Source organism: Pipra filicauda, unplaced genomic scaffold (assembly GCF_003945595.2).
Source record: "Pipra filicauda isolate LSUMZ 115617 unplaced genomic scaffold, ASM394559v2 scaffold66_size7647185_pilon, whole genome shotgun sequence".
Lineage (NCBI taxonomy): Eukaryota > Metazoa > Chordata > Aves > Passeriformes > Pipridae > Pipra > Pipra filicauda.
This window is the reverse complement of record NW_024104831.1, coordinates 6,861,764-6,885,808: the sequence shown is the minus strand read 5'-3', so window position 1 is coordinate 6,885,808 and position 24,045 is coordinate 6,861,764. Positions and strand designations below refer to the sequence as shown.

General features: G+C 38.1%; 1 protein-coding gene across 1 annotated transcript in view; it reads left to right on the top strand.

Annotated features, from left to right (window-relative positions):
• Nucleotides 1-24,045, top strand: part of COL1A2 (collagen type I alpha 2 chain) — a 39,610-nt gene that overhangs the window by 5,023 nt on the left and 10,542 nt on the right. Inside the window, exons 5-37 of the mRNA XM_027749101.2 lie at nt 115-198; nt 1,502-1,558; nt 3,508-3,552; nt 3,649-3,702; nt 3,992-4,045; nt 4,432-4,485; nt 5,012-5,065; nt 5,342-5,395; nt 7,001-7,045; nt 7,250-7,303; nt 7,409-7,453; nt 9,472-9,525; nt 10,971-11,069; nt 11,155-11,199; nt 11,305-11,403; nt 11,937-11,990; nt 12,089-12,196; nt 13,028-13,081; nt 13,187-13,285; nt 14,162-14,215; nt 14,601-14,699; nt 15,481-15,534; nt 16,172-16,225; nt 16,351-16,404; nt 16,504-16,557; nt 17,383-17,427; nt 19,619-19,717; nt 20,431-20,538; nt 21,877-21,930; nt 22,515-22,568; nt 23,105-23,158; nt 23,267-23,320; nt 23,422-23,529. Coding sequence (XP_027604902.1) covers nt 115-198; nt 1,502-1,558; nt 3,508-3,552; nt 3,649-3,702; nt 3,992-4,045; nt 4,432-4,485; nt 5,012-5,065; nt 5,342-5,395; nt 7,001-7,045; nt 7,250-7,303; nt 7,409-7,453; nt 9,472-9,525; nt 10,971-11,069; nt 11,155-11,199; nt 11,305-11,403; nt 11,937-11,990; nt 12,089-12,196; nt 13,028-13,081; nt 13,187-13,285; nt 14,162-14,215; nt 14,601-14,699; nt 15,481-15,534; nt 16,172-16,225; nt 16,351-16,404; nt 16,504-16,557; nt 17,383-17,427; nt 19,619-19,717; nt 20,431-20,538; nt 21,877-21,930; nt 22,515-22,568; nt 23,105-23,158; nt 23,267-23,320; nt 23,422-23,529 — 2,157 coding nt within the window. The remainder of the gene's footprint in view (nt 1-114; nt 199-1,501; nt 1,559-3,507; nt 3,553-3,648; nt 3,703-3,991; nt 4,046-4,431; nt 4,486-5,011; nt 5,066-5,341; nt 5,396-7,000; nt 7,046-7,249; nt 7,304-7,408; nt 7,454-9,471; nt 9,526-10,970; nt 11,070-11,154; nt 11,200-11,304; nt 11,404-11,936; nt 11,991-12,088; nt 12,197-13,027; nt 13,082-13,186; nt 13,286-14,161; nt 14,216-14,600; nt 14,700-15,480; nt 15,535-16,171; nt 16,226-16,350; nt 16,405-16,503; nt 16,558-17,382; nt 17,428-19,618; nt 19,718-20,430; nt 20,539-21,876; nt 21,931-22,514; nt 22,569-23,104; nt 23,159-23,266; nt 23,321-23,421; nt 23,530-24,045) is intronic.

Genomic DNA, 24,045 nt, shown 5'->3' with positions numbered 1-24,045 from the left:
ATTGAAGCTGCTGTAGAGTGTGATGTAGGTCCCTGGTTGTTAATGAAGTTATCACATCAGAGATTTCTTCAGCCACTTCTAATGTTCACTTTGTAATCCTCTTTTTGACTCTAGGGTCCACCAGGTCCACCAGGCAGAGATGGTAAAGATGGACTACCAGGTCCTCCAGGGCCCTCTGGTCCTCCAGGTCTTGGCGGAGTAAGGCATCCAAACTTCCTATTACCAAAACTGTGCTTTCTGACTAAACAAAACGTTTATCAGCTGGAAAATACTGATGTTGCATTGGAAAGTAGAACACACATTCTCTTGTGAGCCTTAAGAAATTCGTGGTCCCAGTTCCAATTAAACTTTGCTTGGGGTGTAAATGTTCCACGGAAAATTTGGATTCTGTATTCAATGGGGACTTATGCAGAGGAGCAAAACAACCCTGTTATTTAGCATTAAATTTACACAGCCATAATGTGTATAGGTTAGGATTCAACTAAATGAAACCAGTGCTTTTAAGCAGATGGTGAAAAGAAACCTTCACAGTTGGATTCAACAGACAGGAGCTGTGTTGGAATAAGCTGAAGAAGACTACCCCTTAGGCTAAAAATCAGTACTTAAAAGTCCTGTAGAATTTTAGAGTATATTTTTGAGAATTTTTCATTTCTATCTGTATTCATGCTGCGGAACGTAAATGGACTGTGTCACATACACACTTTCTGCACAAGGGTCCATGACGTATTCTCTGCAGAATTTAACTCTTTGCTTGACATCGGTTTGCATAGGCAGCATGAAGACAAAGACAGTGTTGTATTGATCAAGTTTGGTAAATCCTTCTGCATGGAAAAATACTCTTTTGCCTTCAGTATGGATAAAAGTAGTTTATTTTCCCATTTGCAAATCTCAAACTGCTTTTGTTATTTTTTCTTATTTTAATATGCTAATAAAACAATCAAACAAAAACAAGGAAGCAAAGCATTTTCAGTTGTGCCATGTAGAACTTCTTTCCATTTTGGTAAAATATCAACAATCCACTGCAGTCTCTGAGGCTGCAGCTCCTCAGTTCTTTTTGAAGCTGAAGGGCCTACCTCATCTGTCAGGGCTGGTACATGAATTTAACTTAAGCAAAGCAATGAAAAATGTGCATAACTTCCCTTATTGAAAATTACGCAGAGCAATTTGAGAGTTTAAAGAAAGTTTGCAACTTTAAATGACCACTGAGTTTACATTCTTAATTTTCAGTTCACGCTGTTGCAATGCTTCTTTATCACTTCTGCATAGATATTTAAGGCCACTGTTTGAAGGAGCCTTTCCAGTAAAATCAAGTCTTTTTGGAAACGTGAATAGAAATGTAATTATAATAGGGCTATGTTTACTGAGTTGTATGTATTCTGCTTTAACAAGTCATATAGCAAGTGTAACAAGTCGGATGATGTTTAGATGTAGAATGTTGATAAGAAATATTTTTAAGGCAAAATTTTTAGTATTTTAATTTCAAACTTTTTATAACCTACAGAACTTTGCTGCTCAATATGATCCATCTAAAGCAGCCGATTTTGGCCCGGGACCTATGGTAGGTATATGATAGAGCACTTGGTAACTGGCATGGGTGTGTTTAGTATTTTCCTTTGAGTCTAATCCAGCAGTATTAATGCAAAACATAGTATAAAGTTAGTGTTTTGATCATATTTTGAGTCAGTCTGTGAACTGATCCTTTGATGTAGGACAGTATATGTTTTGAAATGTATGTGTTTAAAATAGTCTTAGGACTTAAATATACAGTCCCAAGACCATATTTCATCTTCAATATGTTTAACACTTTTATGAATCAGTGAATCTCATAATTTGATGTCAGATAACACGTGTACTTTTATATAGTTTTACTTTACCCATATTGAGACAGAAGACTGTGTTTTAGGAAGAATGATTGTAAAGCTGCTCTCTAAGGCAGACATAGGTCTAGGAAGTAACTCAGCATCTCAGCTCCAGTTGGTGACCATTTTTCCCCCATGGCTATACAACTCATTTGATATCCTTGTTTACTGCATATTATGTCCAAATGGAATTTAAGGAGTCTATTGCTGCTCCACATGAATTTCTAATGCTTCCTGATGTTAGCAGATATTTTAAGTGCACACAGATAGTAACATAGGGGTTAAATTCACCAAACACACTGACATCCCAGCCAGTGCATCTGATGGGTGAGCAGCAGGATGAAGGCTGCCCAAGATTATTCTGGGTCAAGTGCTTGTCTCCATTTCTAAAAATACTGTATATTAAATGAATTCTGGGAAATCTTTTGGTGTCCATTTAGATACTAAATATAGGAAAATAGGAGTACTTTTAATCAAGCTCTGCCCTCAATGTCTGACAATAAATCAGAAAATGTAGATGAGGATTTACTTGGGGTGTCACAATTTTCTGAGTTCCAATTTTTGAGTCAATTAGGGTTCATCTGACAGCAACAGCAGTAGAATCTACCTTCTGTGAGGAAGTTTTAAGTTTCATGAAGAAAATGTAATAGATTGGGAAGTTAGAAAGGGAGGGAAAAATAATTATGTAATATAATTTGTGAACAAATTCACAGGGTTTATGCAGCATATATGATTCAGCCTATTCAGAAACAGTTATTTTTTCTAGAATTACTGCATATTTTTATATCCGCAACATTGCTTTAACTTTCGTAAGTAAATGCCTGTAATTAATATGTATTTATTCCTCTTAATGAAAAGTATTCAGTTTTATAGGAATGCTACATAAGCCATTGAAAAGTTGGCATATGATTTTAATCTTGTAGTGAGTTTTACAAATTTACAAATTTACAAAAGTTCCTAAGAAAGTTTTAAAACCAATTTAAAACATAATGATTTCTGTTGAAACATATCCTAAATCATTTTGGACAATAGAAGTCTAAATTAAATTTCAGTTCAAAATTGTTTTCTTGCTTAGTAAGACTTGAGACAACCCTTATGAAAGTGCACTAATCTGGGGAAATTTCCTTTTCAAAAGTATGTTAGTGACTTATTTTGCAGTGAAATGAAGAGAATTTAATCAAAACCAGAAAGCAATTAAATATTTAAATAGAAGTAGATCATTATTTGAAATAGATGTATACATAATATGTATAAGAGCCTTTCACAATGTTTTGTTATGACCCTCATCTTTAAATTCTGGAATTTTCTGCACAGAGAGGTAGAGGGTACATAGAAGAATGAGCCAGTGCACTTGCTAATAAGCCAGAATAGATTAAGAAGACTAATTACAAGGTTCACAGCCATAATGGTACATTCCTAATCATCCTACTGGATTCTCTGATGGTTCACTGCCCTTAGAAGATCTGTTTGCACTTGGACTGCCTGTGCAAATTCATGCAGATCTCTTAACTTCTTGTAGTTTGACCTGGACATTGCACACTGAAAACTGTGTTGCTTACAATATTTTAGGAATACCAGGAATTGGTGTTATAGATGAGTTTATTTAATAGTGGTTTTTAAAAGAGATTTTGCAATTTTTCTCCCTTAGGGTTTAATGGGGCCTAGAGGCCCACCTGGAGCATCTGGACCCCCTGTAAGTACAGTCTCATCTCTTCTACTGACATTGACATACCTAAAAAATGACATATTAGCTTGTTTGAAAACTAACAATATCTCCCTCATCTTCTAGGGTCCTCCCGGTTTTCAAGGCATTCCCGGTGAGCCTGGTGAACCTGGTCAAACAGTAAGTACAGGTTTCACATGCAGACACTGTTAACATTAGAAATAGCACACCAAAGTAGGCTTGTAATACTTAGGCCCATTTCTCCTATCCATCTGCACATCTCTGAATGTTTGGATACTCCTGCTTGATCCTGTTACAGAAACAGAGCTGAACACTCAGACTCGGGCTCTTTCAAATTGGAATCATAAAGTCAATTAGGCTTCAGCTATACCCCAACTCAAGTCAGAAGCCAGTGGAAAGACTTCGATGAAGAAGATGCTTTAAGTAATGCTCAATCTATTTTTAACAGGGTCCCCACGGTCCTCGTGGTCCCCCTGGTCCTCCAGGAAAGGCTGGTGAAGATGTAAGTGGTTATTAAATGTTTTTCATCTCTTTTGGTGTGGTGATTCAACTCTAACAATCAGGTTATCATTAAGATAAGCGTTGTATTTGTCATAATTTTTACATTCTTCTATAATATATAGAATAAATAAGCCCCTGAAATAATTATTTTACAGTACAAGAGATGCAGTATGCTGGAAAGGTACAGAAAATTGGATAACTCCAAAACATCTCCAAAAATATTATTTAGCTTCCTGAATACAGGAAGAAGAAAACTTGAAAGCTAATAGGCTCCCTGTATTTATTGAAAAGGAGAAGCTTTGCCAGTGTATTTTTTTTTAAATGGTTTATGTTGTTATTTTATAAAAGGAGCTTTCCTTCTTAGTGCATCTTTACTGGATTTTTTAGGGTCACCCTGGCAAACCTGGAAGACCTGGTGAGAGAGGTGTTGCTGGCCCTCAGGTATGTAGTAATCCACTGTATACAATACAAAACAATTCACTGATCAATGAAACCTAACAACCTTTCAGAATTTCATCACATTAACAGTCTAGTAATATTCCTTACATGGATTAATCCAATGTCAGTCCTTACTTTCAGGGATATCATATAGTTTTGGGTTTTTTTTCCCCACCCCATATCCAGTAAAGCAAATGTAATGAGTAACAGAAATGCCACCGTGAGGAGTTATACAGAATATACAGAAGCAGGTGAGCAGGCACCTTGGCACAGGAAGTTAAAACAGCTGTGCTATCACGTGGTAATGCATGAAATTTCTGAGATTCAGAACTGGAAAAATCAGGTTGATTATTGTTAATCAATAATCAAGTCTGATCCTGAGAGATTAGGGTCTGAACTGTATTCCTCACTTGAATGATCATGACCCAAATCTATGTAGTAGTTTTATTGAAAGACTTATCCAATTTCTTTCTTTTTAGCTGCAGTGTGTAATATGACAGACAATCATTTGTGCACTGTGGTTTTTTAGGGTGCTCGTGGTTTCCCTGGAACTCCTGGTCTGCCTGGCTTTAAGGGAATTAGGGTGAGTATATACATATTTTCCCTGAATATTTAAAACTGATAACAGTGCAGCATACTGAAAACCCCTGGAAATGCTCTGAAAGTCAAGAGTGCATGAAACTCCTTGAAGTTTTTTATATTGCCTGATATGAAAGACTGATTATTATGGAAAAATAAGAAGATTATATTAGGAAATAATTTTGTGTGGGAGGAGGGATTTATGTTACAAGACTAAGAGTTTGTGTATAGTCATTTGTGAGAAAATATGTATCAGTATTTATTTTTCTACTCAATATAGGGACACAATGGTCTGGATGGTCAAAAGGGACAACCTGGTACTCCTGGCAACAAGGTAAACATGAAATCTGAAAATGTAGGATGCATTTATAGATCTTTTTAGCGAAAAACATGTGACGTCTCCTCCAATCAGTCTTCCATGTTGCCAATAAACATTGCTCAGCTGCAATAATCTAGAAGTCAGTGGATCCATGTAGAACAAACACATGCACCTTATCATGGGAACTTTCCTGGGGCCTTATCCTTGAGCCCTTAGTCAAGTTAGTACTTACAGTAAGAGCTGCAGAACTGGGCTTCTGGTGATTGACTATTCACTAGCACTTCAGACTGCTTTTGCTATCTGTGCTCTTCTGTGGGTTGTATTTTGGATTTTGGTGGGTTTTTTTAAAGCAGGCTAAAATGAAAACATCTTGTTTTTCTGCAAAACTCTGTTGTGTGAGATACATGTTCAATGTAAGGCTTTCTGCTAAAAATTTGGGTAGATGAAGCGCTTTTCTGAACTGAGGTTATTTTGATCTTCACAGTCCTTTTTACCATCTTCAGATTAGTACATATTTGAACACTATACTTAAAAAAAAAATCCTTAAAAATATATTCTTAAATATAGTCCAGAAATATCTCTGGCAAACTCTTTCTCTTTTAGCTTCTTCCTCTTCCATTCCACCTCAGTGCCCCAGTGTTCTTGAAAAATACTGCAATATGGGGTTGTAGGAAATTTAAATGCAGCTGAGTGATTCACAGAAGATTTGTATTCAAGAATTCTTAATATAGCAATGAAAAACTCAAATGCTAATTCTGCCTCTTGTTTGTTTCTAAGAGCTTAGCACCACTTTGTTTTAGAGTTATTAACTGTAACATACCATTCTCCAGTATCACTGTAAGAGGTTTACCTCCAGAACAAAATATGGTAAAGAGATAGCAAACAGTCTACCCAGTTATTGGATATTAAAAGCAGATAAAGCAATTAAATAAATGATAGAAGAGTTACTAGTAAGAATGCTACTCTGACTGGAAAACACCAGTATAATAAATTAAGGTCAGTCACAATATAACTGTGCAGTTGAGGAAGGCAAAAACTTGCATTCTTGGCAGCGTTTAGGATTGGGTGCATTCAGGTATATCAGGATACAAGTGCTCTAGGACAAACCTTGTTACTGCAGATCAACCTAGACCTCAAATAATCAGTAGTATTGGTCTTAAAAATAACTGAGGCAGATCCTTATTTTCAGCCATTTGACGGGAACTGTGTCACCTTAACATAAGGCAAAGGAAAGCATCATTCTGCTTCTGCTCTAGCTAAAAAACAGCTGCTGATTGATCTGAATTAGTAGCTGACTATCCAGGCCCAATCTTTTAAATGCGTACTACAGAGTAAATATCAGAATGAAGAAAGGGGATAAAGAAAGCTGAGCTAGGTCAGTCAAGCAACTTTCTTTGTCCCTCCTCTTCTAAAATGATTCCATTTGACTGTGTTCCAGTATATGTAGGGACAATTGCAGTCTCTGCATCCTCAGGACTATACTATTGTATACTGTGGTGCAAGTGCTACAGAAGACAAAGAGAGTAGGATCCAGCAGTTGAAAATCTCTCTGAAGGTGCTGTGCTGTCTGTCCAAAGCATCCTTTAATTAATTCAAGCCTCCAAACTTTCTTCTTCACAGGGAGAACCTGGTGCCCCTGGTGAAAATGGTACCCCAGGACAACCTGTAAGTATTCACTGCTGCTGTGGGAAATTATAATCTAATAGATTTTGTTCAGCTAGCATTTTCTTCAGTATTTGTCATCTGCAACACTCCAGCTAGCTAGATACTCTTATGTAATAGTAATATGACTTATCAGAGGGAAAAAATTCTATATATCTATGTACAATGAAGAGATATAAATGAGTTAATTTAATTTTTTTCTTTCAGGGTGCTCGTGGTCTCCCTGGTGAGAGAGGAAGAGTAGGTGCCCCTGGACCAGCTGTAAGTGGCTTCCCATCTGTCTGTCATCATGACCAGCCGCTTACTGTGGCTTTCTCTGATATTCAGTTCTCTTTTCAAACTATTTATCATGTTCTTTCCTCACAGGGTGCTCGTGGAAGTGATGGCAGTGCTGGGCCCACTGGACCTGCTGTAAGTTTGTCTTGCTCTTTGACAATATGATTCCATTAGACCTTGTGCTCCTAATCCTGTTTTTAGAGGATTTCTTGGGCTTCTGAGAAGTTGATTGTGTTCATGTTTTTAACATAGTCCTTTGTTGCTTATCAGACCATCAAAAAAAGAATTAGTGAAACATAAAACCTTTGTAGACAATATCCTGAGAGCCTCAGAATTTATCTTTAACATGTCTATATCAAAGGAACCAAATATTCTCTCATTTGCACGGGTGATTTCATGGGAAACTTTCCCAGCAGATTTCACTGAGAAATTTCACCCAATGAACAGAATTCTCATTTCCAGCAGTCTAACAGAATAGTTCTCATCTCAAAACTAAAGAGACTCTATACTTTTTCACATATATATATACCATGCACGTTGCAGATGACCGTAATTATATATAAACTGTAAATAATGCATGCACACCAGAACACAGCTTTGCACCTGCAGCATTGTACTATCAGACATTAACCTTTTTCATTTACCCCCTGATACCTGCGTTATGTGAGCTAATGTGAAAGGCCAGTGAGTTCCAACTGTCCTGATCTGACTAGTAAACAATAACTATTCTAATAAGAACTAACACAATGCAAATTTGTCCATTCAAAAGTAGTTAGTGGTACCATAATATACCACTGACTTCAGTAAACCTCATTTATCTCAGCGAAATAAGTATGTGTACAAGGACATAGTTTTGAAACTGTAAAAAGATCAAGAATAGCCTAGAATAGTTTTTTTCTTCCTACCTTCAAAATTTGACTCAGTGATGAACCTGTACTTGATTTTGTTTTGCTAAAGTTGATTTTAATGCTCCTTGTCACTTCAAACACCTCTTGTGCTTTAACAGAGCAGAATGTTAGTAGAGCTGTGAATTTCTCTTCAGTTCTCCCAAGCAGAGTATTCAACAAATATCTGTGATTGGGCATTTAAATTGCAGGCAAATAGAGATCTTACAGCTAAGACCTGATGTAGTAGAATCAAAATATTTTAGCTGAAGACGTTTCACATGAAGTTACTGTATGAAAAATATTCTGAAGCTGCTGATTGCAGAGGTGTTACTCAGAATGGGCAGCAGCACAGCATTGCATTGTGTTCCAGTGTCTATTCCAGGCTGAAGTTATTTTATACCTACTTAGGTTATGATGCTGTAAATATTCTGCATAGCACTTATTACCACTAATTTTTTAGAACTAAAACAGAAATAACATTTTATTCTTCTTGCTACTTGGAATTTAAAATGTAAAAAGTCACTGCAATGAAAATTCTGTAAATTTATGTTTTCAAACACATCTTAAAGGGTTTCGTTCTTTTTTTCTTTGCTTATGCAAAACCAGTTAGAATTCAAGGTACCCCATTTATAACACAGTAGGTTATAAAATGTTGGAAGCCAACTCCTTTTTGTCATACCAGCTGACAAATTCCCTTGGATTTTTGAGGCAGTTTTATAATAAGTATTTATAATTGGAAGATCTTAGCTCAACAACAATGTAGATATCAGTTCCCAATAGCAATGAGTGAGTTGGATATTTTATTAATAACTGAAGAAAAACTATCCTTTGTATTTGCATGCACTGAAAAATAAAGGCTATGAATACATGCTATGAATATATGTCTGGGTACATTAGGAATTTTGTCCCAATGTAGTTAGAAATCTCACAGCCATAAGCAGATGTAGTAGAATCAGCCACCTTGCCTTGCAGATGCCTGCCTCTGCCCATCCTCTGTTCCTTCTCAGGTGTTTAGCCTCAAGGCAAGGTTTTACCAGTTCTTGCTAAATTTGCACTGCAAATGCTTTTTAAGCATTGACCTTGCTCTTAACTGTTTGTAGTAAACCAAATCTGTCAGTTTGGAGTTGCAAAAGGCAACTGGTATTCTGAGGTGGTAACATGAGGAATAAGTAAATGTGCATTTTTTTTTAATTTGTTTAAAGCAAGAAAGATGTTTCTGTCATCACAGAATACCTTTACACAACTGCTTTCCCTTTCACTTTCCAGGGCCCTATTGGTGCTGCTGGTCCTCCAGGCTTCCCAGGTGCTCCTGGTGCTAAGGTATGAACATCTGCTTCTCCTGGTACATTTGATAGTGAAGATGAAATGTACTATAAAGAGTTGCTAGACAGCAGAAAAACCCCCCTCTCAATGAAATAGGAATCCTTTCTTATCAGTTACAGATCAGGATGAGGATGAATTCCTAGAGTATTTGGAGAGAAACAGATATGAATGCTAATTTAAAACACAGCATTTACTTCACAGCTGAAGATGGATGCTGGGCAGATTTAGGAAGGCACGTAACCTTTTTACTGCTTCCTGTGTGATGCAGTTGAATATACCTTCGAAGGGTGACATGGATCATGCTAAATAAGCAAAGCAGCAGATAAAATCACTTTACAGAAGTAGTGGAGGACCAAGAAGCTGCGTTTGAGTATTGAGCTCTTTCCAACTAAGTCCTTGAGATTACAATGCAGAAATTGCATTTAAACTTTTCAGGTTCAGGACACTACCATTTTGCTCTTGCAGACTATAACTTAAATGATTCACTTATTGCTCAGATCTTAGCATTTTTACCTGGGTAAGAGTCTCAATATCTTGAGTGCCCAAGGAAGCCAAGAGTATCACATATACTACATTTACTAATTTTGCTGACCTTTTGCCACAAAATCCATGTCACAGACAAAACTTATCTTAATCCATCCTTAGAAGAAAATAAAGTATTGTTTGCTGGACCCTTTAATATTAACTGCAGGGAAGATGAGGAAAAAATTGAGATCCCATTTTGGTTATTCTTATCAAAATGCAAGTCTTTGAAAACCATGAAGTCTTCTCTGATGCAGATGTTAGTGTGGTTACAGCATGTAATTTCAAGAGAAGATTGTCTACATGTCCAGGGTGAATGCTGGCTGCTTAGAGAATTGTTGGAGAGAAATTGTCATTATATTCAGTTTTTTGTAGTGGAATACAAGCTTCTGAAAATAAAAACAAGGACCTTTCTTCCTGTCATTTACTCCACTGTGAATACTATCCCACAGCACTCTGATCAGGCATCATTGTGTGTTTTGCATCAGTGTGAATGGCATCTGAAAGTGCAAGACAATGGTTAATTAGGTCTCATACACTGTGGCACCTCAGGCCAATGCTGGAGGCACATGGCTGCAGATAAGACTGGAATTGTAATTCTGATTTTTTTAGATCAACCTTCTGGTTAATCCTAGATGATAATGTAACTTTTTGGGTCTGCTGAGCATTTGTTGTTTTAGCTATCAGCTTTGATGGAGCCTAACTAGACATTCCAACTTCAGTGCCCTTAAAATCCATTAAAAGCTCTCAGCTGCTTGGTTTCCTGGCCCCTGAATTGGGCATATATATATATATATATATATATATATATATATATATGTATATGATTGTCTTCTTAATGCCAGGCTAATATAGGATTGCTTCACTATTGCCATAACACTGTGTACACTGATAGAGAGTTCTATTCTTCTCTCAAACAGGGTGAAATCGGACCTGCTGGTAACGTTGGTCCTACTGGTCCTGCTGGTCCAAGAGGAGAGATTGGACTTCCTGGTTCTAGTGGTCCTGTTGGCCCACCAGTAAGTAACTTGCCAGACTTTATCTATTGTTGGATGGGTGTGCTTTTGATTCTGAATGAACCAGCATTATTATCTTCCTTAACAGGGCAACCCTGGTGCTAATGGTCTTCCAGGAGCTAAAGGTGCAGCTGTAAGTATGACTATACTCATACTTGTTTGCTTTAAAAAAAACAAAATTCAGTTAATGCAGCAGAAAATAGGTTCATAATACCTTTTTTTCCCCTCTGCTCTACAGGGTCTTCCTGGTGTTGCTGGTGCTCCTGGTCTGCCTGGTCCCCGTGGTATTCTTGGTCCTCCTGGCCCTGCTGGTCCTAGTGGTGCTAGAGGACTTGTTGTAAGTGACCTTGTATATTATGTGTCTTCATTTGAAAACTGGACACACTGTCCACAGTAGTAAAAGATTCCCTCTGGATACATTTTTGTTATAATGCAGACATTTTTTCTTGCTGCACTGTAATTGAACATTGTAGTTCAGTTCTGTGTCTCACTACTTGCTTCAGATGCCAAAACTCAAGAGGTTCACTTTGCACTCCCTTCGAGTGCAAGAACTGTTAAGCTCTGTCCATGCTGATAGTATCAAGAGAGATGTGGCAGCAGTCTCACAGCTAGGCCCTCAGTGGGTATCCTCAGCAGAGGAATCAGCCCTGAATGTGTCATAGTTCAATATATGTAATTTCTAAGCATCTTGAACATGTTTGTTTTCATGGCTGTTAAGCCAAAAATACAATTGTACTCGTTGACCATTATTCACAATAGAGGCAGAGATGATCAAAGACTGTTTTGATTCATGAGAAATCTCTCCAGGTAGAAGAGATATTTTTTTGAATGATGCCTAATTCTATGATCGCTTTTTGTTTTGGACTCTAGGGTGAACCAGGCCCTGCTGGTCCCAAGGGAGAAAGTGGTGCCAAGGGTGAGCCTGTAAGTATGGCAAAATGTGAGGGTTTTTTCAATCAAAAGCCTCCTTATAACTGCAACACAGCACCTGATTTCTTCTTTTTCTCTATTTACTGACATAGGGTGCTGCTGGACCTCCTGGCCCTCCTGGTCCCAGTGGTGAGGAAGGCAAGAGAGGAAGCACTGGTGAACCTGGCTCTGCTGGTCCCCCAGGCCCTGCTGGTCTGAGAGTAGGTTTTCTTTTTGTGTTCCAGAATTAGAGGTAAAAGGAAAGAAGAAATCAATCGAGAGTCACAAAGACAAATTAAATAATTATGAGTAATTGAATTTACATTAGTGCTTCTACACAAAGATCATTTTCAATTCTAAGACTTTTGATTAGTTGGGACCAAACCTATTTTTGCTTTGTGTTAGTGCATGTTTACAATCTTATCCCTGAAGCAATTAGAGGTTGCTTTGATTCATCCATCGTGTAATATTTAGTGAATTATCTTTTAATTACTCTTAAAGGTGGTGATGGAATTTAACTGCTCAAAACAGAAAATTGGCTCACATATCATAGGAGGCAAAAGCTTTCAATTCAATGTCTTCAAGGATGCCTAGTACCCTTTTCACTGGGTGAGAAAACAACCCTATGAACTTCAGGAAGCATGCAGGAAAACAATTCATAGGAAAATAACACGAAAAATGGCAGTGTTTCCTCCAGATATTTTTTGACAGGGATAAAGATAGTGTTGCACCTTGGTAGGGAGTCACAGAGAAATCAGTAACTCTCTATAGAGAAGGGAATGTGGAACTGTGTGGGCCAGGTTGTGGGGTCCTAGCCACTGCATAGAGCCACTATTGGTTACAATGAACACTGAAAATGCTCTGATACAAACAAAAATTTAAAGAAATCTATAGGAAGGGAAAGAGATTTCTTTCACAATATTCATTTACACTGAGGTGTGTGAGCTTAGAGCTGCACCTACCTCAAATTCAGCAGACCTGCTTGGAAGGCTGAAATTTAGCAACAGATTTATTTCTTTCCGTTTCTTGATTTGTTTTGTGTTGACTTGCAGGGTGTGCCTGGATCTCGTGGTCTTCCTGGAGCTGATGGCAGAGCTGGTGTCATGGTAAGACTTTTGTCTGGGCCACTATTTCTGAACCATCTTCTTTTATACACAGACATGTGATGCTTTTTCCTACCTCTGCCTTATTTTATTTCTTTCTTATGGTAGGGACCTGCTGGTAACCGTGGTGCTAGTGGTCCTGTTGGTGCTAAGGGTCCTCATGGTGATGCTGGCCGTCCTGGTGAGCCTGGTCTTATGGGTCCAAGAGTAAGTTCGAACTCTGTGGTGTAAGTTTGAACTATGTAAAAAGAAAATTACTTACCATTAAGGGATAAAATTATTCAGAAATCCAAATGCAAAAATTCAGCATGTGCTAACCACAATTAGGGCACTTCCACCACTCTGTTGAAAAAAAAAAACATGAGGAATGATTAAGAAGCATCAAAATATTTATTGAAATTAGTTCCTTTTGTTATGGTAGCATTTGATTGCCTTGTCATGGAACATTGTCACCTTGTACTGGATACTGCATTGACTTATGAAAGGGGTTTCCACTTGTGATTATTTACAGAATATGGTCATTAAGATCACAACTGTGGTGTGATCTTAATGAACTAAAATGAATTCTTTAATGAACTAAAAGAAAAACAAACCCTACTAAAACGATTAGATGGCTGATCGCAATTATTTCTATTTTATTTTGGAAATTATTTCACTGAAAGAAGCCATTCACTTTTAGTGGTGTTGGCTGCAGTCAGATTATGTCCTTGTCATGGTTTTTAATTCTCTTTACTCTTCCTACCCTACCCCATGAAGTGAAAAGGTTTTCAATGCACATGAGAAACTATTAGGCATCTGCAAACACTGAAACACACTCTCCTCCAAAGCAGAGCCTAAATAAGTTTATCTGAGTGAAACAGGTACTTACCTATGATGATTTTCAACTGGCAAGGGAACACACCACAAAATTAAACTTCAGTGTGCTTTAGATGTAAACTTGATAAGGCAGACAGTCCTGTTTCCTCAGTGTATATTGATAACTTGGCATCTCTCTGTGTGTATGCATGCATGTAGGAAAAAATGTTGATTAACTGTTGGGTGAGTTTGTTTCCTTCTAAAAACATGAAACTTTTCCTTTTTCAGGGTCTCCCAGGTCAGCCTGGAAGCCCAGGCCCTGCTGGCAAGGAGGGTCCTGTTGTAAGTACTTTGCTTTCCATTCTGTTCCCCCATTGCATGTGAAACACACACATAAAGTGAGATTTTAAAAAGCAGAGGTCTCGGTGCTGAGTCCTCACACAACTACATAGAACCAGCAAAATTTTACTACCATATTACTCAGAAGAACAGTGTGAAACTTTCCATTCGTTTCTGTGGGTCTCAGATTAGGCCTGTGTCCTGGAAGGGGAAGAAGAAATACACAGTTCTATGAAAAGAGAGAAAAATGGAGGAATGCGTGAGCATGCAGTGTATCAACAATGTTTAAAGTTAAATGGCATTTGCTTCCTGTCAGCACACATTTCTCCTAAAGCTGAACTCTAATTAAATTACCTCAGCCATTTAATAGTATGATTTCTCTTTCTAGGGTTTCCCTGGAGCAGATGGTAGGGTTGGGCCAATTGGTCCAGCTGGTAATAGAGGTGAGCCTGGCAACATTGGATTCCCTGGACCAAAAGGTCCCACTGTAAGTACAGTACAGAAGCTTTCTATTACTATGAAGGTATTTCCAGACATCTTTGGGTCCCCAGCTCTGACATTAATCAAACACATCTCCCTGTATCTTCCTGTACTGCTTATTGTAGCATCCACTTACATTCAAGATTTTTGTTTTAAATTATTTTTCAGTTATCCAAAATATGATTAAACAACTGAAAAACAATGTAATTATCTTAGGAATAATTGGACACTGAAGTGATTAGGTTAATACACATCTATTTTATAATTTCTGCATCTCCATTTTATCATTTCTGTATATACGCTTCAGTAAAAGTTCTGTAAAAGTTGGCCATTAAATCTAAGGTTCACTTCCAGAGTACTCTTATTTATGGAGCACCATCCAAAGGTCACTCAGTTTAGAAGAAAAGTTACCTGTGACTTCAGTGGGCCTCTTAATATATCCCACAGAGGCCACAGATAACAATAATAACCTCCTGGATTTGGGTGCTGCTATACATACACATGCATACATAAGTAGAGTGTATTGCATAGGATACTATGCAGAGATTCATGAGTTATGATCTCAAAAAATAAGGAAATGGAGTTTTGAAAAGACAAGACGTTTATTTTTGAGATACTCAGAGTGATCCAAAAAGTCAGATGGAGCTTGTGGGTGTTTTAATTGGGGTTAAAGAATTATTGCAATAAATCTTCTGGCAAGGAGAGTGTAAGTGTCTGCTTAGTAGTATAAATTGAGTCTAATACAAAGTCTTGGTTAACTTTTATATCTTTTTTTCTTTTGACTTCAGGGTGAACCTGGCAAACCTGGTGAAAGAGGCAATGTTGGTCTTGCTGGCCCACGGGTATGTGGATATAATTGCTTTAGCACCCTCCAGAGAGAAAGAAGTAGATTTTCAAAACCTCTGTAATAAGAAAGCATTGGCCTGTGCAAGCATGAATAGATGATGAAATGGAAAAGCACTTGGGAATATGTTCATCTAGCCTCATGTCAGTGGGGGCTGTTACTTAATGGATAAATGAAAGCTCCTCTTCTTAGGTGTTAATTGGGTAATTAATTTTGCAGTATTATCATCTTATGAAGAGGAAAAAATAGCACTCCCTGTCCTCAATTCTTTGAGGACAGTGTATGGTTTCTAATTTATCCTGTAAATTTCCAACTTCTTATTGATAACTGAAACTTACTAATTCTTCCATGTAGAGGGACCAAAAAATCAGTCTATTGTGGGAAAAATGCTATCAGCAAGGTTCCTATATTCTGTAATTCCAAAATAAGCTTTCTTAAGGATGAATGTGCTGCAATAATTGAATCGCCAGAATTTAAAATTGTGAGAATCTTTAGCAAACTTTGACAGTGAAGTTTCTGCAGTTAAGTCCAAAATGCACAGAAAGTGACCTTTGTTTTTGGCACATAATAATTTAAATGTATTACTCATAAAAAATCAAAACTTTGATAACAGCTTTCTACTTGAACATATATAGGGTGCTCCTGGTCCAGAGGGAAACAATGGTGCTCAAGGTCCTCCTGGAGTCACTGTAAGTAACAGCTTTTACACAGGTCCAATTTGTGATTTACTTTTCATTTGTGGGACTTCCATTTTTAAATCCGTTTTCCTGTATTTCTCCTTCCAAGTTAATCAGTTGTTTTTCGTTCCATCCAGGGGAATCAAGGTGCAAAGGGTGAAACAGGTCCTGCTGGCCCTCCTGGCTTCCAGGTAAGTAACCATATGCTCTGCTCAATATTATCTGTGGTTTCCAAAGCACGAAGTGCTTCTGCCTTAACTTTATGTGCATTCTTGTTTCTTTATACTTAGGGTCTGCCAGGTCCCTCGGGTCCAGCTGGTGAAGCTGGTAAACCAGGCGAAAGGGTGAGTGGCACATACAGTATTCTACGAGCGGGGACAGGCATTGCATAAGTGCTGCATTTGCAATTGCACATGTGGTGAAGCAAGAGCCTGTTGGATCTATTTGCAAAAAAAAAAAAAGCAGTCTGTGTTATATGCAGAGTTTAATAGTCCCTTTTGTTAAAGCTAGCCACAATTGGAACTTGCATCATACTTCTTTTTCTAAGTTTTGGTATGAAACTGAGCCAAGACAGTCCTTTGCTTTTTGGGCCTTAAACAGTAATAAAGTATGCCTCCTCCCCCAGAGGAGGACACAGTACATGAAAAGTATTTTACTTCACATTTCTTTTGAAATCTTTAAGGTTAAGTCTAACCTGCATTACTCCAATTATGTTCTTTTGCAGCTCTGTTGATTTCAGTGAGTTTACAGTGATGTACAACTGAGGTAGCTTAGACATAATTCATTCTCTGACTGCTGCACAGTTAGTGTGTGATGAAATCTGCAAATAGTTTATCCTAGGTGTCATAACCACCTTTAACATTTATAGTTACATCTCTCTGTGTCCCTGTAAAATAACTTACAATGCATATAACTGAAAAAAAGAGCTTGTAATTTAATAGCTAACTCTTCAGATGAAAAATTATCTCATGTGTGCCTTGAGATACTGTGCAGCTAGATGAAAAGGGCTTATTTCCATGTATCTAAAAGATGGCTATTTGCCTGAAAATTTTCAATATGCTGTTGCAATTTGAGAAGCATTTCTGTTTACTGCTAAGAAACAAAGTACAATTTGAGCAAACAAGTTTGCTTTAGAAATAAGCTTTACCGGTACATCTACTCTCTTCTAGGGTCTTCATGGTGAATTTGGTGTCCCTGGTCCTGCTGGCCCAAGAGTAAGTAACTCATTTGAAATCTGGTACAGACTGTCTTAAGAATGTGTTCAATGCTAGTTATAGCTATACATTTCCAAGTTCCTCAAGGCTAAAAGCCTTGTTATAGAACACAGTGTATTGCAGAGCAGATTCCCAGGAATGAAAGAGAATTATCTCTGCTCTTTGCACATGTCAGGGTATATGATTATATAATACAACAGTTGCCAGTGTTAGTAAACTTCTGGATAAGCAGTATGACTATTACCCAAATAACGATACCCTGTATTAACCTCACAATGAGACTGTGGATGACAAAAGACTAATCCTACAGTGTTACATTGAGGCCTGATGCATATGAGAATTTTCAAGTACAGTGCCTGTGTGCAGACCTTCTTAGCCTGACCACTTCAGTTGTACTATCCCTTGCTTGCCAGCTCCTACCTCCCAGGTAACCTCTTTGTGATAGCGAGCTGAATTCAGAGCCTGGAATAGCGATTGGAAGGTATTGCCTTCCACTTCCCTTTATTCCTGCACTGTCAATAAACATCTTTAAAGAGCTTTGTGTGGAGGCCTTCCTGCATGGCAAGAGGATCCCATTTACATAGAGCAATGAGTAGTTTATAAAATGCTCGAATGATTATTTGCTCTCCAAATTTGTCTATGAAGAGATTGATATTTAACCTACTTCTGTTGCTTCTTCCTTTCTTCTGACTTCCAGCCTAAATGTATCCAATGACAAATATTCCCATTCACTCTTATAAGTTATGTTGATCAGTTTAAACAACACTTTCCCTCCCTATATTTAGTGCCCTGAGACTGAATCTTAAGGCATCAATATCACTAACCATGTCCTCTCTAGACTTCGCTGATCTATCCAGGCCTTTGTCATATTAGTATCAGTTACTTGCCTCTGCTCTAGCTTGCCTTAAGTATCTCAAACCCAGCCCAGGGTGTATTTCATTCATTATTCAAAATTATGTCTTACTGATGCTTTGTACACAAAACTAACACTAACTAAAAATACCTCACTTCTTGTGCCAGATCACATTTGCCTTTTTCATGTCTGCATCATGTTGTTGGCTACTGGCTATCACTTTTCCCTTTCTGTCATTTTCACCAATGAAACTTCCATTTACAGCAGAAATTCTCATTTTTAGTGCCTACATAAATGGCCTGATACTTTGCACTCTTGAATTTTATCCCACTTTTTCTGTGACAGCCATCTAGCAGGTTACTCACTTCTTCCTGTGTAATATGCCAACCCTTCTTCCCGTTGACAAAAACTTCCACCTTTGTGATATCTGCATATTTCATAAATATCTATCTTCCTTTTCAGACTCTCTGTAATTAACAAAATGTATGTAGAAGAAATATGAATCGAGGAACATTTCTAAAATATAATTTAATCTTCCACATCACTGGTGCTTCTAGCAGTGTGCTATGTCTCCTTGAGTCAGGTCTTTGACCACATTATAGTTCTCATGAAAAATCCCAGATTTTGCATAATAACTATGATGCTGTTATGCAAAATTCAACATATTATACATAATACTGTACAAAATCCAGCATAACGAAAAATCTCTATTATACCTTATCAGATTATTCCCTGATGTCCAGCTTGATCACACTGAGATAATTTGAAATATAGAAATATGAGTTTTACTAAAGATCTTTGATAGATCTGTTGTGCATTTAAACCCAGGTTCCAGCTACTTCCACATCTTCGGATGACCTCTATTTCAGAATTTATCCTTATACCTGTTATAATGTACAGGTCACATTAATAGGCTTTAGGTGTCACCTTTATTCTCCAATATTCACCAGGCATTTGACACTGTAAAAATAATTGTTTGCCAATTATTATTGCTTTAATTTCACTAGCATCCATTATTTTTCCTAAAACAGAATCTCCATTTGGCAGTAGAATGCAAGACACTATTACCAGAATGAGCACAGTAGCCAAAATCCATGTTCAAAAAGTATTGTAACCTAATTGTCAGCTGTTACCATGATGCAAGACTTTATTACCTCATTTTGCTGTATTTGTGTCAAAACTGGAGCCAGTTCTTATGACCAGTTTAGTTAGTGGCTGTACAATTTTCACACAGTTCTTAGTGGTTTGTTCAGATTAAAATGCTACTAGCCAGTGCTTTAAAACCTCTCAGCTACAGAGAAATTCAAGGGAAAACTTAAATCAGACTCTCTCCTGTAGGGTGAACGTGGTCCTCCTGGTGAAAGCGGTGCTGTTGGTCCCGCCGGTTCCATTGGAAGCCGTGGTCCTGCTGGCCCACCAGGCCCTGATGGTAACAAGGTATACCTTTCCCAGCTGCCACTGCCTTGCTGTTGAATTCCTGATGATTGAATTTGGACACAATCCAAAACCTGGTTTCCGGAGGGCATAGGTGATAACTGCTAATAGGTAGTTCACTATAGCCCCTGGGTCATCTCTTCAAGTGGTAAAGCTCCATTCCAGCTAGTCCATGCTAATATTAAATGGGTAGTACTGTAGATGATGGGAGGGGAACTCAGTTTGAATACAGCTTGTCAGCTGGGTATGCTATTATTCTGTTTTGAGATGGGATCTGAGATTTTGACTGAAATCCATGCTGACTTCTATTTATACCCACATCTACTTGTACACAGGAAGTTCTTGTGTCTAGTAAGCAATATTCTCCCCCTAACATCAGGGCAATAATAAGTGGTTATCTAACAAATTATGTTGGTTTGATGATAACTGAATCTGGGTCTTAATTTTCAGGATTTTCATGGCGAATCTTTCTACAGAAGTTTAGTTGGGAACATGGGACACCCTAAAACCTCAGGAGCCCACAGACTCAGAGAGTGTTCATGTGTAGCATCTTAACTAGCTAAAAAAGTAAAATACGTACAATAGCTTAAGACAAAATGCTACTATTCACACTGTTTACAACCAAGCAGAATGATGAGCAAAGCACTAATGATGATTTTGTTCCAAATTGTGTGAATGATTTGACCCTGACTTACACGATATGCTGTTGCTGCTAGGGTGAGCCTGGCAATGTTGGTGCTGCTGGTGCTCCTGGTCCTGCTGGCCCTGGTGGAATCCCAGGAGAGAGAGGTGTTGCTGGTGTTCCAGGAGGCAAGGGTGAAAAGGTGAGGTGGACAACTGCTTTGTCACTGCATGCACAGGTTTGGGAGATGCCTGAAATTAACTTGAAAAAACCTGAAGGTTACCCCAGTTGAACTTTCATTTAGTGTGAAACTGTATTATTTAGTGAGCAAGTAGAGGTTTTGTTGGTCTAACAGACTGGCAGTCTTTTCTAAGGTTTTATTCTTATCTTTGCTCAGCATTTGGGATTGGTTTAAGTGGCAATTGGTTCTTCCCAGGATTGGGTAACAATGAACTTATCTTTACCAGAGAAATACTAAAGCTGTCTTTGAGTACAAACTTTATAGTAGGAATGGGCCTACCAATCACAAAGGACTAAGTCTCTGGATCAAATCCATGACTGCTCTAGGTGCAGTGACAATATAAGTAAATCAGTTGCAAAAAGTTTTGGATTGTATCAGTTTTCTAAAAAATCAGAAAGTATTTTAGCCAATTTAAACTCTTATATAAAGCTGTAAACTCTGGTTGCAAGTTCTGTTGCTACTTCTGCTTTGCCATATAATTATCTATAAAATTGATTTTTATCTTGCTATGTACCTTTCATTCCGTATTCTCTCCTGTTCATTATTTAAAATCTAAACTGAGATTTTTAGAACTGCATTATTTGACTAAAAATCCATAGTCATTTATCATAAATGAAGTTGTAAGGAAATTTTTAAAAATTCTTTGCAAACTTTTTAAAAAACACTATGTATTGACATGCAAATTAATGCAGAAGTCTAGGCTGTATTTAGAGGAAAAAAAGACATAGAGAACAGAGTGCTGGTCTGATTTCTTGACTCTAGTGGTGGCGTGGATGTAACTTTTTGTGATATGAAACATATGGCATTTTACGTGACCACCCATATGACATCATTGTTGGTAACAGCTGTTTTCCTGCTTCAATTAGAAAGTATAACACAAATACCTAGAATAATTTTTACAGATAGCTATTTCTTGACCAAAAGTAAAGGGGTTTTGACAGCGGATTTATATTCATAATTGGTAATATACATCAACTTGGTTTTGAATTTTTAATTCCATCCAAAATTCTTGGGACCTCGTAGAAACTAAAAAGGTTTCCCATGAAAGAAGCAGACTTATAATTCTGAAAAGCATGTCAATCCTCTTTGCAAATTTTCACTTTTCAAGTCAGTACATAGTCGGAAATAAGAATGAAATAATAATCAAAGTCCATTCCCAAAAAATACCCTAGTATTATAAGCATCTTGTATGATGTCCAAGTAACATACAGATACCCAGCAAACAGTTCAAGACTTATTTCATACAAACTACTGTGTTCGTTACCAATATAATGCTTTTCTCCCCTCTGTGTATTCTAGGGTGCCCCAGGTCTGAGAGGTGATATGGGTGCAACAGGAAGAGACGGTGCTCGTGTGAGTATCTTTGGTTCTACTTGAGTTTGCCTTGCTGCACCTCAGAACTTCAGTGACTGAAAAGGATGTTCAGGACTTAAGTTTCCCCCTTATTGTGTTAGTGCTTCTTTCTGCTTATTTTAATACAAATCAATGTGATTTTGTTGCCCCTTGTCCAGGGATGTTTGAATTTAGGGGGAGAAAGAGAGAAAAGTGTTTACTTCTCATGCATCCAAGCAGAGAAATTACATGAGCAGAGAACCTTGGATTGCATAGCTGTTCACTGTGACATTATCTTCTTTAATTTCATGGGCTCAGCCCAGACAGCTAATTCTAAAGGCAGCCTGCAAAGCTACACAAAAATTATCATTAATTTGAGATTTAAGGTGCCTATCCTGGAATTAATACTTGGGAAGGAAATAACAATAATAACAATAATAATAATTGGGAAGGAAAATAACAGAATAGATCATGTGTCCTTTTATCTTGAAAACATCTAGAAGAAAGTAACACACCTTTCTCTAGGAGGAAAGAGAAAAATTATTTAAAGTACTTGCTCCTACTCACATTTTGTTAGAAATGGTGTCCTGTCTCTTGACCTGCAGGGTCTCCCTGGTGCTATTGGTGCTCCTGGCCCTGCTGGTGGTGCTGGTGATCGGGTAAGTCTACCCTTTGAATGAAAAAGCGTCTTGTTTGTTTATGCAGTTTGCCCACGCATGAATATTAAAGATGATTTCCATCTTTCTAATGTGCACAAGTTCAGTACATTTTTCAGACTTGGGAGGCAACTTTATTGGGACTATTCAGCAAAGTTTGCCATAGGACCCCAAACCTTTTCCTAAAAGGGCGGGGAAGTGATGCACATCTACATGGTACTGTGTTATATGGGGAGAAGATTCTGATTCAGGCTTTGGCTGAATTCTTCCCAGTCAAAGTTAAGCTCCACAACCCTTCTCACAGTGTGAGAAGGGGTTTTGATAAAGTGATGAATAACCACATATTATCTCAGAATGATCCTGTCTGAGAATTGTTAGAAATTATTAATACAGGGTGGGTCAAAAAAAGAAGCATTTTCAGCAACATCTCCTCCAGTGGAGACACAGGGGACTGCACCAGTACCACAAGGTCACCCCTATTCTGGTTACAGCAAGGCCTTTCCCCACAGTGTCATAATGTTTTCTGCTATCTGTTTAAGGGTGAAGGAGGTCCTGCTGGTCCTGCTGGTCCTGCTGGTGCCCGTGGTATCCCTGTAAGTAGCAATTTCTGCAACTATTCTTGTGTCAAAGACATGATGTTCAGAAAACTGCCCTTTTAAAGCCCAATCCAACCGTTCCTCTCTTCTTTGTTCTCTCTTTAGGGTGAACGTGGTGAGCCTGGTCCCGTAGGTCCAAGTGGATTTGCTGGACCCCCTGTGAGTTCCGTTTGTGTTTTCCTGATATTGATGCCATGCCATTCCTCTCTTTCCTTTGCAAGAGTTCTAGCTCCTCATTCTGTCTGTTTTTCTGCCTGTAGGGTGCAGCTGGTCAGCCTGGTGCTAAAGGCGAGCGTGGGCCTAAAGGACCTAAGGGTGAAGTTGGACCGACAGGTGCTATTGGCCCAATCGGTGCTTCTGGACCACCAGTAAGTGAACTGTGTCTTGTTAAAATGCACAGTTCTTAACTGTGCCATGCAGGCAATACACTAATCTGAAGGCCTTGAGTTTTGAAAAAGTAATTAAAAAAAGAAACAAAACTTCAAGACAAATTAGGCTGTGTGGAAAGTCACCATACTGATTTTTCACGCATTATATAAACTTTGTCAATCTATTTATGTGGGCTCAGATTGTGAGTCTGGAACTGAAACAAGGAGAAAAAAACCCAAACACCTACTTTTCACCTTGCTCTGAAGATCAGCAAAATCAGTCTATCTTGGGCCATTCAGGGAGAGATTGTGGGTAAGTTCTGAGCTGAGGATGTTGATACCTTTTTCTCAAATTCAGGATGTGCTGTCACAGACTAGTTTTCAGACTCAGTCATCCAGAAGTGCATGTGGAAATTTGTTCATGCACCCACTTGCACACAGGCTTTTCATGTGCTACCAGCATTATAGCCCAAAGCTATATTCTGCTTCACATGCATGCAGCCCATTATTGGGGAA